The sequence below is a fragment of the Mesoplodon mirus genome (genome assembly GCF_964341445.2).
Source record: "Mesoplodon mirus genome assembly, chromosome: 14".
Classification (NCBI taxonomy): Eukaryota; Metazoa; Chordata; class Mammalia; order Artiodactyla; family Ziphiidae; genus Mesoplodon; species Mesoplodon mirus.
This window is the reverse complement of record NC_138990.1, coordinates 13036082-13053460: the sequence shown is the minus strand read 5'-3', so window position 1 is coordinate 13053460 and position 17379 is coordinate 13036082. Positions and strand designations below refer to the sequence as shown.

General features: G+C 37.2%; 1 protein-coding gene across 2 annotated transcripts in view; it reads right to left on the bottom strand.

Annotated features, from left to right (window-relative positions):
- The window catches only part of ANAPC1 (anaphase promoting complex subunit 1), a 100650-nt gene that overhangs the window by 53098 nt on the left and 30173 nt on the right, over nucleotides 1-17379 (bottom strand). For both annotated transcript variants that reach the window (XM_082641765.1, XM_082641764.1), the window contains exons 17-25: nucleotides 16902-17089; nucleotides 12824-12898; nucleotides 10539-10807; nucleotides 9140-9231; nucleotides 8181-8329; nucleotides 5367-5445; nucleotides 4932-4968; nucleotides 4780-4850; nucleotides 2454-2632 (exon numbers count right to left, since the gene is read on the bottom strand). In XM_082641765.1, the coding sequence (XP_082497891.1) occupies nucleotides 2454-2632; nucleotides 4780-4850; nucleotides 4932-4968; nucleotides 5367-5445; nucleotides 8181-8329; nucleotides 9140-9231; nucleotides 10539-10807; nucleotides 12824-12898; nucleotides 16902-17089 (1139 nt within the window). The remainder of the gene's footprint in view (nucleotides 1-2453; nucleotides 2633-4779; nucleotides 4851-4931; nucleotides 4969-5366; nucleotides 5446-8180; nucleotides 8330-9139; nucleotides 9232-10538; nucleotides 10808-12823; nucleotides 12899-16901; nucleotides 17090-17379) is intronic.

Genomic DNA, 17379 nt, shown 5'->3' with positions numbered 1-17379 from the left:
CATGAAGATACACAGGATGAGGTACCAAGTCTACATCGGTGCAGAGAAAAAATATATTCCAAAGCAGGGCTGGCTTGGGTTCCCAATACATACTGGGACTCTAACCTAAAAATCTTTTTTTTTTTTTTAAGTATAATTATATTGCCCACTTGGAAACATTCTTTACTGAGCCAAGGGGAAAGCTTTCAACTTACGACAATAGTCGGGAGGCTGATTCCATTGAAAGATATATTCTAAAAAAATGGTAAAAATCTAACTATATCCTAAATATTCCAAAAAGGACACAAATTACTGCAAACGGAATATTAACCCCACGCACTAAAGAACCAACACCAATTTAAATACTGTCTTTAATTGATAGAAGCAGAAGAAAACAACCTGGAAGGATATAAACCAAGGGCTGGAGGAGGGCAGACAACACTTTCTCACTTCTGTACTTTAAACAGAATAAATCATGGTTGGTTTTCACTTTTTTTTTTCCTAAGTATGTTCCAACTATATTTCTTAAAAGGAAAGGGATGAAATGAAGCAAAACAAGTGAGGAGAGTTCATTCCTTGCTTATCATTCTGTCCTCATAAGCTCAGCATGTACTTTACTAGGAGCCTTCCCAGTCCACATAATTCAGTCAGACTTTAAGACAGATGTTAACAGCAGAAATCTCATTTTCTCTCAGTTTTAACTCCTTTCACCAAAAATTAACTCCTAGGTGAAATGCTAAAGTTTTGCAACATTTAATGTGGAAGCGACATTAGCCTGAAAAAAGGATAAAGGTAGATATGACTAGATAATCAGTCTGACTTTAGTTGATAAAAATTTATTATAATTCCTATGGAACATCTAATTTTAAAAGAAGCTACATTCTAATAAGTGAGTCAGCAATAAGATACAGACCCAAATAGCTGATAAATTTTTTTTTCTTTTTTTTTTTTTTTTTTTTGCGGTATGCGGGCCTCTCACTGTTGTGGCCTCCCCCGTTGCGGAGCACAGGCTCCGGATGCGCAGGCTCCGCGGCCATGGCTCACGGGCCCAGCCGCTCCGCGGCATATGGGATCCTCCCAGACCGGGGCACGAACCCGTATCCCCTGCATCGGCAGGCGGACTCTCAACCACTGCGCCACCAGGGAGGCCCAATAGCTGATAAATTTGAGACGAGTTATAAAATGTAACCTCAAATAACTGAACAAATTTAATTTAGCCAGAATTACTTAAAATGACTTATAAATATAGATGAATAATTATCAATACCATTTGGCTTTAGTGCTAATGATGTTCTCATTCACAGTAATAAAAGAGGTCTAAATGCTAAAGACATACCTTGGTCAAGGTAAAGATAACCATATTATTAGCAAAAAAATTTGGTTTTCTGTTTAAAACAAGACAAATGCTAATTCAACTAAGAGTTGTTATTTCAGTGCAGATTAAAAGACAGATGTGCTGGAACAACCCTGCTGGAGATGGGATCCCCCATGGAAACTGCTTCTGTCACAGATCCATTATACAACTCTGATGTTGGGAATAAATTTTGACAACAGTCTCTGAAGAAGCATTAATAGCCTAAGATCTAATGTGGATTATGAACAGTTACAATGTATTGATTATTATGTGTTGGTTCAAAGGTTAATAAAAGATGAGCCAAATCTGCACTGTTTTCTCAGAGACATAAAGTACCAAAGTCACCAGGGGTGGAATAACCATCCCTGAATCCTCCTTGATCCTCAGAGTAAATGCAGGTGCTACCATTTTTTTTAAAGTTAACTGGAGTTCTAGAAGAAGTTTTAAAAGTTCCATTTTTAAGTTTTAAAAGAGGCTGATTTTAAAAAGAAAGGAGGATAACGATATATTTCACTTTCTATTTGTAGGGTCTTAGAACCCATTCTTAAAAAAACAGATTTGAACATTGATGAAGGACACTGTTTGAGGAGGGATAACATTAAGACAGCTTCTGAACAACTTTAGTGCCCCCCTGAAAAAAAACCTGTTTCCTGGGGCTTCAGTTTTATGTGATTAAAGATATATTTACACCTATGTAAAAGGTTAAATTTAAGAAATGCAACACATCAAAAAAGTATGAAGGAGAAAACAGTTATAATTTATTCAAATTCAGGACATTATGTGCTCTCCCTATTTCCACATAATAATTACAAAGTAGTTTATTACTAACATGGTACAAGCAGGGAATCAATCAGTCATGGTAGCTGCTCTACTGACTCGGCACTTGTCCTGACTCAAGGCACAGAAAGGTCCAGGCAAAACAGAGCATTCACAAAATCTGTTCCCATGTTCGATTTCCAATTAATAAGATTTGTCCAATTTTAAACCGTATCTAGCATATAATATAAAAGATAATCTGATATATACACTTGCAAAAAGACTTAAAGGAAAATGGAGAACATTTCTACTCTGATTTTATTGAGGCTAAATCTGAATATGGACTTTCCATATTGATACTCACAGATTTCCCTTTGGGCAAGTTTCCTTCACAGGCCTGCTTAGAAAGATCCTGGCGTCCAATCAAGAGGCAGACAGCTTCTGGCCAGTCTGAAGCAGGCTGCTCCCGACAGTGATAAATCGCATCTCTGATGGGAAGAGCAATTCCAAAGGGAAGAGTTTCCAAGTCTCTTAAAGCGAAACCTTGTGGTGAAAGGAAGGGAGAAAATTTTTCACTTAGACTTACCACTGTCCCAATTATTCTCTGAGTGAAGTTAGTAAACTCTATCCTAACAAATAAGCAAGAAACTGATTTTATTCATCTTCTACCAGACCAGTGTCTTGACCTCAGGGATGAGTATAAAATTTTATTTTAAACAAAAAATTCCTAAAAACTTTAAGAGAAAGACAAACAGGGCTTCCCTGGTGGCGCAGTGGTTGAGAGTCCGCCTGCCAATGCAGGGGACACGGGTTCATGCCCCGGTCCGGGAAGATCCCACATGCCACAGAGCGGCTGGGCCCACGAGCCTTGGCCGCTGAGCCTGCGTGTCCAGAGCCTGTGCTCCACAATGGGAGAGGCCACAACAGTGAGAGGCCCGCATACCGCAAAAAAAAAAAAAAAAGAAAAAGAAAAAGAAAAAGACAAACAATCCAATAGGAAAAACACAAAGGACAAAAAGACATTTCCCTAAGAGGAAACACAAATGGTCAATAAACATATAAAAAGATGCTCTATCCAATGAGTGATCAGGGAAATGTAAATTAAAACCACTAGAAAATAAAAGTTCACACTCATTTGACAGACACATATTAAAGTCAATCGATACCAAGTGTTGGTAACTATGCAGAGCAACAGTAATTCTCTTCCACAGCCAGTGGTGGTGTATACGGGTCCAACCACTTTGGAAAACATTCAGCATGCAGAGTTAGGTCCACCCCTACGGTCCACCAACAGACATACAGAACGTTGTGCACGTGGCACCGGGACATAAGCATTAAAATATTCATTAGTAATGTTTCATTATGGCAAAAAAGGGAAGGGAGGAAAGAGCCCAATTGCTATCATCAATAGAATGGATAAATAAGTTGTGATATATTCAAGCAGTAGATCATACAGCAGTGAAAATGAATGATCTTCTGCTACATGAGTCAACATGGATGCATCTTTAAATAATAATATTGAGTGAAGAAAATAAGATAGTAAAAAAACATGTTTATATTTATATCTATTTACATAAAGTTAAAAAACATACATCACTAAGCAATATATGAAGTGATAAAAACAAATGGCAGAAGGTAATACAAAATTTAGGTAGGGTATGGTACGGGTACTTTACCTCTAGTGATGGGTGTATGAGAAAAGGATGCCATGCAGGAGTAGATCCACAGGGCTTTCTACTACACTGGCAATGTTTTATTTCTAATGGTGGGTCACCAGGACATCAATGTTCATTTTATTATTATCCTCTAAATACATTTTATACACTCATATGTATACCATATTTCATTAAAAAAAACTTCAAATCCTCAGGTTAATTAATTTCTTCTGTAATAATTTTCTAAATTTTATAATATTATACATTATTTATTAATATAGAAAGTTGATTAATTATTGAGGTTAAAATGTTACCTTATTTGAGAATAACGCTTTTATTAAATACTATGTAATATTCAAATGAATAGAACTCATATTTTTCAGCATAAGTATCTCATCTGTAATACTATATGACAATTATTGGAATTGTAAAGGAAGCATACAAAAAAGAACAGTGAGAAACTAAGTCATTTAGAACATTCCCTAAATAAGAATTCAGAAACATCCTGTAATATTCATTAAAGCATTACTTTCTAACATACTACTCTATAACATTCTCCTTTTTTACATTTTCATATCAGTAATATTTTTTAAAATTTTTAGTTCATTTTTATAGGAAATTTTAGTATTTTACTCAGCTTAAAACCTAAAGGCACAGGCTTAGGAAGAGAGAATAAACTCTTTTCCTTCCTTTCTCTTGTCCCAGGTGAATCTGCCTCTTGGTGCATAAAATCCCTGGCCTGTATCGTTCAAAAGCATACCCTGAAATATTTACACGTTACTTTTAGATTTTGCCAGAAATACTCATTTCTGATAGCCCAGATATTAGTATAGGGAAGCTGTGAGACTGTCAGGGAAAGGAAGGGTGGCTTGATGGGCCATCATCTCCATCCTGTGGGATCCTTCTGTAGAGCAAGAGGCCCTCCCTTCTCACGCCTTCCAGCTCTAGTGAGCTCTGAGGACGCAGGGCCTACTTAGGAAGGAGTCCAGGGAAAGGATTTCAAAGACACATGAAAAGTAACAAAGACCACCTTACCTACATTAGTCATCCAGACGACTAATCTCTCAGCTAGACTAGAAACTGATGTAGAATGCCTGAAACTAAACCTGTAAGAGAACAAACATGAAGTTATTAAATATGAAGTTATTAAACAGATTGTGTAAAAGCACAATCTGAATAAAAGTCACCTGTTCTCCTCTTGTTCTGCTTGTGACTTCTGTGGGGCTAAAACAAAATGAAACTTTATTTTGATAGTTATCCTGGTAAAGAAAACACACAACATGTAGAAAACATTTGCAAATAAAAATTCATTTAATAAACAACTGCTAAAAAATAATAAGCAGTACTCTGGCAGGCTGGAAAGTATAATCATTTCCCTGGGGCTAAAACAGTCCTTTTTAGGCACACTGAAAATGTAAAATGTGTTAGATTTTAAGCAAACTTGGTCTCTGAAAGTCAGATGTGGACTCCAGACTAAAACAATGCAATTATGTCACCTCTAAAATGAGGCAAGACGTGGCCTCTAAAGTACACTTAGAAAATTTTTAATTTTTTAAATTTCAACTCTGATATCAACATCTATAAAAATCTGTTTGGAGAAGCTTAACATTAGACTGACTTACCTATACTTATTCTGGATAAATACTGTGAGGATTCATCAGAAACAGAACTTTCATCACCAAGTATGTAGAGTGCAATACTCTGCATAAGGAGAAAGTTAACATTAGTTTTTAAACTACTGGGGCATAATTACATGTAGGAAAATTCACCCACTTTAAATGTACAGCTCTGTGTTTTGACAAATGTTATACAATCATATAACCACTACCACAGTCACGACACAGAATGCCTGCATCACACCAAAAAGTTCCCTGGTGCCCCTTGGAGTCAATCCACTCCCTCCCCTACACCAAGCAGTGGAAACAACTCATCTTTTTTTCTCTCCCTAAATTTTGCCTACTCTACAACGTCATGCAAATGGAGTCATAGAACATGTAGTCTTCTGTGCCTTACTTCTTTAACTCAGCACTCCTTTGAGATTCATCCACGTTACTGCACGTATCAGTAGTTTGTTTCTTTTTACTGCTGACGAGTATTCCACTATACAGATGTACCAACCTTTGTTTATCTACTTATCAACTGATGGACATTTGGGTCATTTTTGGTGAGGTACACCCTAACTCTCTACCCCTCTAGACCTAACCCTTCTCTGCTTCAGCCTTCAAAGTTCTCGCTTGAATACTTGCTACTACCACTAAGATCTACGCCTGCAGCGTTTTCTTTTTTCTGAAAGAAAGTAGCAGCATGATCTTATTAAAATTTCAGCACAATGCTGGAGGATCTTCAAGTCCTACATTCTAAACCAATACAAGCACTGCAAATCATATATTCCTAAAGCTAGCTGACATCATATCTAACAAAGATATAATATGAATATCTACAAATTGACTACTATTATTTAAGCTGGAGGCTGAACAACTCTGGCTTATTCATATTTCTCTAGCTCCCTTTTGGGTAGATATAACACTGAGTCTAACCCATTTCAGCAGAGTTGGACAGGACCAATACATCTGGTGATTTCACCTGAATGTTTCCACACAAGCAGCAAGGAATGAAAAAGTTCTGGGATTAAGCTGCTCTTAATACACTGTGAATGTATTTAACGCCACTGAATTGTACACTTAAAAATAGTTAAAATAATAAATATTATGTTATGTATATTTTATCAGCATTTTTTTTTAAAAAAGCAGAATGACCATTCTGCGTATCAATTTCAGAGCCACAGGGGGTTCTGAAGCCTTTCTCAACATGAAGCAAAGCAGAATGCAGAGTAAAGGAAAAGATGGGTGAGGAGCAAGGACATTCATATACTCCAGTGACATCTGGGAGAGGAGACAAAAGATCTGGTTCTCCTCTAAGTCTGGGAAGGCTCCATCTCCAGAAAGGTCCACAAAAGACCTGTAGGCAGGCCACTCCAGTAGGGGGACCAAGAGAAAGGAGTGTGAAGGAACTCACCTTTGCCAACACCCTCTGGTTCTATTTGAAGGTCTGATCTTTGATTAACTATGTATTAACAAAATGAATTAATTTTTAAAAAAAAAATTATTTTATTTTTTAAAATTCAAGTAGGATTTTTTGTAGCTATGGACAAGTTGATTATAAAGTTTAAATGAAAAGGTAAAGGAATTTAAATAGCTAAAACAATTTTGAAAAAGCAAAGTAATGGAAGGAAAAGTCATACTAACCAATTTTAAGACTTACTATAAAGCTACAGTAATCAAGAGTGTGTGGACCACAACACAGATCAATGGACCAGAATAAAAAGTCTAGAAACAAACTCACAAGAATGTGGTCAACTGATTCTTAACAAAAGTGCAAAAGAGAAAGAATAGTGTTCTCAACAAATGCTGTTAAAAGAATTGACCATCCAAATGGAATAAAAATCTCAACATAAGCCTCACATCTTATAAAAATTAACAAAATGGATCATAGATCTAAATGTAAAACATAAAACCGTAAAACTTCTAGAAGAAAACTGGAGAAAATCCTTGTGACCTAAACAATGAATTTATAGACATGACACCAAAAGCACGATCCATAAAAGAAAAAAAACTGGATAAACTGGCTTCATCAAAATTAAACATTTTTGCTTCACAAAGGAAACATTAAGAGAACAATGGAACATGACAAACTACAGGAAAGAATACTTGAAATCCATATGTCTGACAAAACCTCATATCTAGGAATACTCAAAATATCACTAGCCATTAAGAAAATGCAAATTAAAACCACAATGAGATATCACTACACATCTATCAGAATGACAAAAATTACAAATCATGACAATACCAAACACTGATCAGGATGCAGGGAAACTGGAACTCTCACACGTTGATGGTGGAACTGTAAAATGGTACATATACTCTGAAAAACAGTTTACAGTTTCTTAAATACACATATATTAATCTTAAATATATACTTACTATATGGCCATCAATCACACCTCTGGGTATCTACCCTAGAGAAATGAAAACTTTTGTTCACACAAAAAACCTGGACATGAATGTTTACAGCAACTCTATTCATAATTTCTAACAACTGGAGTCAACCCAAATATCTTCAATGGATGAACGGATAAACCAATGTGATATATCCACACAATGTATAGCTGGCACTCAGCAGTTAAGTGCAACGAACTGCTGATACAGCAACACTTGGATGAATCTCAAAAGCATGAGGGAATTTTCTGAGGGGGGTGATGAAACTGTTTTGAATCCTAATTATGGTGGTGATTACATGAACTCTACATTTGTTGAAATCCTCAGAGCTATACCCAAAATGAAAAAAAAAAGTTAATTTAACTGTATGATAATTTTTTAAATTATACTGAAAGAGAAAAAGAAAAAAACAAGTTCGGCAACACTTTGAATACATACCAAGACTACAAGTCTGCTTCTTTCACAGATGACGGGGAGGTAAGGATAGGGTGGCATTCCTTCACCCTTCAGACAAGAACTCACCCACTGATAAATACTTGGTGGCTCAGAAGTAAAAAATGATGGATGATGCATAAATCCTGTTTGTCCTTTAAAATTAGATAAATGTTTATAAAGATACATTAATACAATACTGTTTTATTCTAAAGGAAAAATAATCAACAATACCTATCATTTGAAAACGATCAGAATAACATTTTTCCATAGTCTCCAAAATGCTTCATGTTTTCTGCCACAGTAAGTAACTGACCATATTATAATATGTGGAATTTAACTGCCTAATATTTTATCCAATCCTGGAAGGAAATTTAGAAAAAATTCTTGTGTTCAAGGCATATAAAGACTCTAACGAAAAATTTCTGCCCTAACCCTAAAGATGAGAAAACAGACAATACACCCAGGATTGTGCTCTGTTTTAACAACTGGGCCCCAATCCTGAGTCGCTTTAACTCAGGGTCTAAGACAGTACAGTGGTTATGGAAATGTTCTGTATCTGTACTGTCCAATATGGCAATCACTAGCCCCATGTGGCTACTGAGCACTTGAAACGTGGCAAGTGCAACTGAGGCACTGAATTTTTAATATAATTAACTTAAATAGCACATGGCAGGTGGCTACTCCCTGGGCAGCACAGGACAGCACAGCACCCTTGGCACTGGAAGCTCTAAGCTTTTGCAAGGCAGAAACTTAGGGATGAGTAACATTTTCCCCCTACACTGAAGAGATTATGGCTTACTACAAGTCAGAGGTCGAACACGACAAACTAAAATCTGCCTGGTGGAAAGACACTGCCCCTGATTTAGAGGCTAATGGTAAGAAATATATCCTCCGCTATTCACCAAGAAAAATACAAGGCAATGTCACTACATTGTTCAGAAAACCTTTAACAGCACACTTACCTTGATCAATTGTACACACTTGTCCAGTAGTTCTGACAAGTGTTGGGTAATCTCTATAGTAATGATCTACATAAGCCTCCAATTTTAAGTCCCTAAAACAATAAGAACATATAAAAAAGAAATAACAAGGAAGGTATTATAGCATTTTCCTCCCAAAGAGTTAGAAGGACTCATCAGTTGAACTTTTCAATTAAAAAAATTTACTTATGAGAAAGAAGACAACCAGATCTAGAGCCTCTGTATTCTATTTCTGGACTTTAAAGTGCCCAGTATGACAAATGGAACCCAAACTCCTTTTGCTAGATGAATTTTGTGGATAAAACTACTGTGAAAACACTGTGGTCCATTTTCTCCTCTTTTAAGTTATTAGCTGTGTGATAGTCAGCAAGTCAACTCTATGAATCTCAGTATTTTTTCTTCTAGAAAATGGAGCAACACCAGTTAACTCACTCTCAAGTTTTTAAGATTAAATAAGATAATATGCGAGAAATACTTTACAAAATGTAAAACATTTTACAAATGTTACCTGTTTCAGAGAGCCATGATTAGGGTTTGAAAATCATTTCATTACAAAAGTATTTTGATCATAGTAATGATTTGTCATTAAGAGAAACTGACCATCAATTAAAACTGCCATGTCTCAGAAAAGAATTTCAGTATCTCAAGGAAGATAACAGAAATTAGAAAACATACGACAACCTTAACACAGAGGTTGGCATTTTGATTCAAAGTTAACTTTCTTTATCACCAAGGGTCACAAAGGCTCAAATAACACCTAAGTATGACCTTCCCAGTTCAGTGCCAAACACAAGGTGCTAGAAAGGTTTTTAAAAGTATTATCAGAACAATCTTATTATGGATCCACTAAGAGAGCCTGAAAGACAGGGAAGACCACAGACTGAGACAACAAAGGCACAGCAAAGACAGCCCACGACTAGCCAACGACACCTGTTCTTAGAAACAAACTTGGGCAAGTTTCCTCATCGCTGGAACAGGGATTCTAATACCTACTTTGACAATTCCTACATGTAAATTATGATTTTGTTCACTGTAAACACTATCTGAACATAGGCATTACTACAAAAACAGCAGGTGTCATTACAGACCTTTCACCACAGTCATCCTGTCAAAATGAAAGCTAAGCAGGTCATCCTCACCGTGTAACACACTCCGGTGTCTTCCCACTCATCTTAGGACAAAGACCAGCAACCCCAGCATGACCCACAGGCCCTTACATAGTGGATACCTTCAAACAATTCTGTTGTTTATAGAAAATGATGTGGTTTGTTGAAACGGTAGATTTCAGAAATTTATTTGCAAGCTTCCTATATGATATTCATGTCTAAGATCAAGTCAGCTAACGACCTCTTGAAGTTTCTAATCTACAAACAACATTTACCTTGCCAACTGAACGAGAAGTTCAACAAGTGAACGAATTCCTTCTCCCATTAGAGTGTTCAACTTAAGCTCCTCATAGACCAGGTGAAGAACAAAAAAAATTGCAGGTATGTGAGTGAAAAGAAGTGTAGAAGAGTCCAAACTGAGATTCTGTGACAAATCCTCATCCTTCATCTGTGAAACTTCCAAAGGACTCAAACATAAAGATCTATTCAAAAGATGAGACTCAACATTCTGGTGGTAGTCTGAATTTAGTAAATATTCCCAGTCCTGAGAAGAATAAAAAGGATATTAACTTTTTAAATAATCCCTCCTGTAATGTCATCATTAAAAAAGAAAATCAAATTCACTTAAAACAATTCAAGTTCCATTTTCACATTAAGTTGTTAATAGTATGAAAAATCACAATGCTGAAAAATTAGAACCAACACTTCAAATGGCTAAGCAGTTTCCAGGTGCCAGCAATAAATATCAAGACAAGCCACCTTTAAAAACCACTTGAAAAAATGTAGTCACGCCCTCTTAGGGAAGAGACTTTGGAAGAAAAATCCTACTACCTAGGTAGAGATTGAGAGAGAAAAATTTCAGATTATCTTAGGCAATGTCTTATGAGCCAAAAGTAAAGAAGGAAAGGTGGGAAGTGTAGACAGGCAGGTATAAGGACCACTACATTGATTTGGGTTTTAGTAAGAGGAGAGGTCTACTTGTAACTAGCTGGCATATGTATCTTTCAATGTTTGTAAGATGATGACGCTAGTAATGTGCCTAATAGTCAACTGAATTTTATATTCAAACTGTGCTACACTTTACAAGTATTAAGTGTGTTTTAGTTTCTACTTGTGATTTATTGTATTGTGTCGAGAGAATGTGGTCTATGGTTTTGTCACAACTTGGAATTTATTGGTGCTTTTGTCAGGCTCAATACAGTGTGTTATTCTAACTTAAAAACTCTTGGAACAGATATAGAACCAACCATAAAAGTAAAAAATTTATAAGTTAGACAACCAATATAAAAAATTCTGCTCACCAAAAGACACTGTTAAGCCCCATACTGGGAGAAAATATTCCCAAAATACACATATGACAAAGAATGTCATATCTAAAATATATAAAGAACTTCTACAGCTTAATATTTTTTTAAATCCAATTTAAAAACAGGTAAAACACCTGAACAGAAACTTCACACAAACATATATAAGTAGCTAATAAGCATATGAAACAGTGCCTAACATCATTAGCCATTAGGGAAAGGCAAATTAAAACCTCTTAGAGAAACTGCTTTCCACATATCCAAATGGTTAAAAGGAAAAAGACCGACAGCAAATATTGGCCAACTCATATATTACTCGTCAGCGTTAACATGGTATAACCAGTCTGAGAACCAGCAATGACCCAACAAGTTCACTGCTAGGTATTTAGCCAAGAGAAATGAAAATATATGTCCACAAAGACTTATTGCTGAATGTTGGCAGCAGCTTTACACATAACAGTCAAATAACGGAAATGGGCTAGATATCCATCAGCAGAAGAATGAATAAACAAACTGTGGTATATTCATACTACCCACCAATAAAAAGGCACAAACTACTGATATCTGCAACAACATGGATGAATCTCAAAAGCATTATGCTGAATGAAAGAAACCTTATGCCAAAGATTACATACTATATTCCTTCATTTGTATCAAGTTCTAGAGCTGGCAACGCTAACATATGACAGAATTCAAATCAGTGGACGCCTTGAGAAGAAAAAAATGATTTAAAATGGCACAAGAGAGCTTTATGGAATGATGGAAATGTTTTGTTCTTGAGAGGAGTGTGGGTCACACGAGTGTGCATTTGTCAAAACTGATCAAACTGCATACTTAAGATCTGAGCATTTCATTTATGGAAATGAAACCTCAATTTTAAAAGAATGTTTTGAAACAACAAGAATACACCCATGGAATCTGATACGTTTGAAAACCTAAATTAAAGAAACACTGCCTAAAAAGGCAAATGCTGTCACTTTAGGTGATCAATTGGCAGTAAAACATCTATAAACCCAAATTTAAATCACACAGCATTATGTATGTTTAGTAATTTTTAGATGATCATCAAAGACAAAAGTGAATAAATAGCCACAGAAAATGTAACAGGTCCTGTCCTTCAAAGTAGCTGTCATTCAGTATTAAAATAAGTAAAAGGTGTTAGAAATACACACAAATCAACAGGAACACTACAAATGTGGGGGACCAGTATAATACTCACAGATTAATTTTTATTAGCAAGAAAAAACAATGCTTACATCATCAGATCCCGTCTCAGAAGGTCTTGCTTTTTTGGGTGCAATGACTGGGGAAAGTGATCCTTCAAAGTCAAACTGGAAGATAACCCCAAAAGAGAAGACAAAATCATGTAAATTTATCACTGACAACTGATCAACTTAAATGATTCTGAAATCAGTTCTACCAATTATGGAAACTGAGGAATGTCACCAAAACTCATTTTCTCATCTGGAAAAACATGGTACGAAAACCTTTCTTCTAGGATCATTGTGAAGACTAAATGAAATCATCTATGTAAAGCACCTAGTCCAGTGCCTGGGCGCACAGGTACTGCAATGGTAGCTTCCTTTCCTCCCCTACTTCTCTGATGACACAGATCTTCACTCCACTGGTAGAAAGAACAGGACCATTAGCTATACCCAAAATATGCCAAGTCTCAAAGAATCAACCCAGTGTTAGCCAAATGTCAGAACTTAGCAGACATTTATTTAGAGTCTGTCTGCAGTGACAGTCTAACAATTCTACGGCAGAGATGGGTAGCTACTCTCCAAAATCTGTGTTCTCCTCTTTCTCCTGGACCCACAGCCAGGCTATGTATCCCTGCCCCCTCACAGTTAGGTGTGGCCCTCTGACAGTGTGATTATGAATGAAAGAAGATGTCACCACTGCCAGGCCCAGTTCATGAAAACCTCCCATTCATGCTCCCCTAGGCTCTTTCCCTTGCATCTAGCGTCAACTCTAAGGCTATCTTTGAAGCCTCACGTTGAAGAAGACAGATGCTCCATCAGCCTGGGTCCCTAATAACCATGAGGCCTGTTTACCTGCTAAATACTGTTATATGAACAAGATACACATTTTTATTGTGTGTGAGCCATTATATCTTTTGAGAGCTTTCTGTTATAATAGTTAGCCTATCCTAATGAGTTACATAAAAGCAATTTTCTAAAACTTCAGTCTTATTCAATTCCCTCTGGCATAACCTTTGCCTCCTGCTACTTTACACAGACACTGAACTACCAACTAATCAACCATAACCTTATAAATAGCAATAGCTATTTTCCTATGCTATAAAAACTTACATATTTATCAATTAATCTCATTCATCTGAAAGTTGATTTCTATATAAAAACTAAACATAGATAGCAATAATTTTTAAAACTAAATGTTTAAATATAAAACCACACAAAGTACTTTTTTAAACTGAATAAAGTAATTTTAAAAACTGATCAAGAGAACAGGTTTTCTTGTGAAGCATTTAAATAAAACACAGCCCAACTTACACACAGTATTATCAAAAAACAAAAATAACAACAGCAAAATCAAAGCAACAGATGAAATGATAGCTATCTTACCTAAAACTTCAACCAAATATACCGTGCGTGTGTGCACGCGCGCACACACACACATAGTCTTAAGTCCCACAGTCAGAAAGAATGTCCCAGCTATGGTTATCAGATTCATTAAGACCTGGAGTTATGGGAAAGGACAGTGGCGATTGTCTGATACAGATACCTCTTTGTGACATATATGGATCTGTCTTGTTTTCATTATTTTAATATGTCACAGGTTAGCCAATCCTGTTATATAATTCTGTGGATCCCTGACCTTGATCTATCACAACCTGGATATAAAATATTCATTTATCTGCCTTCCCCTAGGACAGTCAATTCCATGAGAGGAAACATCTGTCTTCCCTAATGCGTATCTGAAAAGCCTGGCTTCATGCCTGGCCCACATCAGGAACTCAATATCTATCTAATGAAAATATGAGCATCCCAAAGGACAGAAGAGTTAACCCTAGATGCAACCACTCACAGAATGTAAGAACCAAAAAGCAACATCCGGCCCAGTCCTCTCATTTAACTCATTCGTAAATTAAGGAAGGCCCAAAGAAATGCCAAAATCACAGAGCTAGTCATGGGCAGAAATTCGGTACTCTACCCTCTACTTTATTACTTAAATGAAAACAAAAAAGAGATATATCCGGACAAAGCAAAATAAAAACCATTTGCCACTGAGGACCATTTCATCCTGAGCTCTGACGGTGAGGACAGAAGACAGCAGGGTTTAACTACGCAGTCCTACAGATAAATGTCAGAGCTGACTTCCTCGTTCCTTCCTTTAGGGCTATCGTGCAATAAGTAAATCAAAGAATCATGTTCTTTACGAAAGAAAAAAACTGTGGGTGCTCAGTCCTAACCACAGCATGGAAACACGAGGGGGCACTGGCTCTCTGCTAGAGAATGGGGCACAGTGATCTGTATTCCTCAACAAGTTCCACAGGACAGTAACATACAAAAACTACAAGAAGCTGACGTGGACTTATTCATATTGTAGAAATCCTCAGTTTCTATAAGGCACAATTTTTTCATATTTAATAAAGAATGGAAAAATCTGGAATGAAGTAGCATTCATGCAATTGTTTGGAATAAGAAAATTGTCCCTATTTTCCCAGGAAAATTTTTCCCAAGGAAATGGCAGAGGGCGATTCTTTCATATGATGCAACAGACACAAAATGTTGACAATAATACTTCATTCAGGTGGAAAAGGGCGTTCATTCAACAAATGTTCACTAAGCACCCATCTATGCCAGGCACTATTGTAGGTCCTAGAGACAAAGTAGTGAACAAAACCAAACAAAAATCCCTGCCCACACAGAATTTACCTTCCTGTGGGAGGAGAAGAGACACACAAACAAAATAAATAAAATATACAGCATATTATATATAATTAGTGCTAAGAGAAAAAAAGGTAAAGGGGATAATAAGGGGGGCATGGAGCGTAGGTACAATTCTACACAGAATGGACAGGGCAGGTTGTACTGAGGTGACATCTGGAAAAGGCCTCAGCTTGTCTTGTCTGAGGGAAGTAATTTTCTCCAGGGGTAACAGCAAGTGCAAAGACCCTGAGACAGGAACATGCTTGGTGTGTTCAGGGGAAACAATGGAAACCAGTGCGGTGGGGACAGTGTGAGCAAGGCAGGGATGAGTAAGCAGTAAAACCAGACGTGAGAGAAGCTGGGTCACGTGCTGTCTTGCAGGCCTTTGGCTTTTACTGAGTAGGATGGGAAGGCACTGGAGGGTTCTGAGCAGAGGAGTGACTTGATCTGACTTTATTGGACAGGATTACTCTGGTTGCTAGGTGGAGAGGAGAATGAAACAGGTAAGCCATGAAATGCGAGTCAAAAAATAAAAACTATAGGGGGCTTCCCTGGTGGCGCAGTGGTTGAGACTCCGCCTGCCGATGCAGGGGACACGGGTTCGTGCCCCGGTCCGGGAAGATCCCACATGCCACGGAGCGGCTAGGCCCATGAGCCATGGCCGCTGAGCCTGCGCGTCCGGAGCCTGTGCTCCGCAACGGGAGAGGCCGCAACAGTGAGAGGCCCGCGTACCACAAAAAAAAAAAAGTCATGTACCACAATGTTCTATTTACAATAGCCAGGACATGGAAACAACCTAAGTGTCCATCAACAGATGAATGGATAAAGAAGATGTGGCACATATATACAGTGGAATATCACTCAGCCATAAAAAGAAATGAAATTGAGTTATTTGTAGTGAGGTGGATGGACCTAGAGTCTGTCATACAGAGTGAAGTAAGTCAGAAAGAGAAAAACAAATACCGTATGGTAACACATATATACAGAATCTAAAAAAAAAAAAATGGTCATGAAGAACCTAGGGGCAAGACGGGAATAAAGACACAGACCTACTAGAGAATGGACTTGAGGATATGGACTTGAGGATATGGGGAGGGGGAAGTATAAGCTGGGACAAAGTGAGAGAGTGGCATGGACATATATACACTACCAAATGTAAAATAGATGGCTAGTGGGAAGCAGCCACATAGCACAGGGAGATCAGCTCAGTGCTTTGTGACCACCCAGAGGGGTGGGATAGGGAGGGTAGGAGGGAGGGAGACGCAAGAGGGAAGAGATATGGGGATATATGTATAACTGATTCAGTTTGTTATAAAGCAGAAACTAACACACCATTGTAAAGCAATTATACTCCAATGAAGATGTTAAAAAAATTATGCGAACATTACACTGATAACTACAGAATATCTCAGGAGGAAAAACAATTATCTGTACTTACATTCCTTGTCCATGCTAAGCGGTCTGTGTTATAACCCATCATGTTCATGAGACAAGTCACAAATAAGTTCCACTCTGAGTGATAACTGGGTCCTCCTGGAGCACTGTGGACACTGTACCACTTGACAAGCATCTGAACAGCTACTTCTTTTGGCAGGATAAATTTAATTGCTTGCAAACAAGTTTGTACTGTTAAAAGCCAAGATTAATTTTAGTATGCTTCCTATGCATGCATTTCTTTTCCCCTTTTACGAAGAACATTTTTTAATTAGTACTATATAAAGGCCAAGTACTATGAAAAAAGAACTGCCATTAAAGAGCCAATGGGACGCAAATCTGACCTAGCCAATCAACTGACACTGAATTTAACAGGGCTTGCGAGAGATCTCAGGGCAGCTTTCTGATCATTAATTTCGGATCAGAAATAGAGTAACCAAAGAGCTGAGATTACCTCAGACAGAAGTGATTGACATCCATGG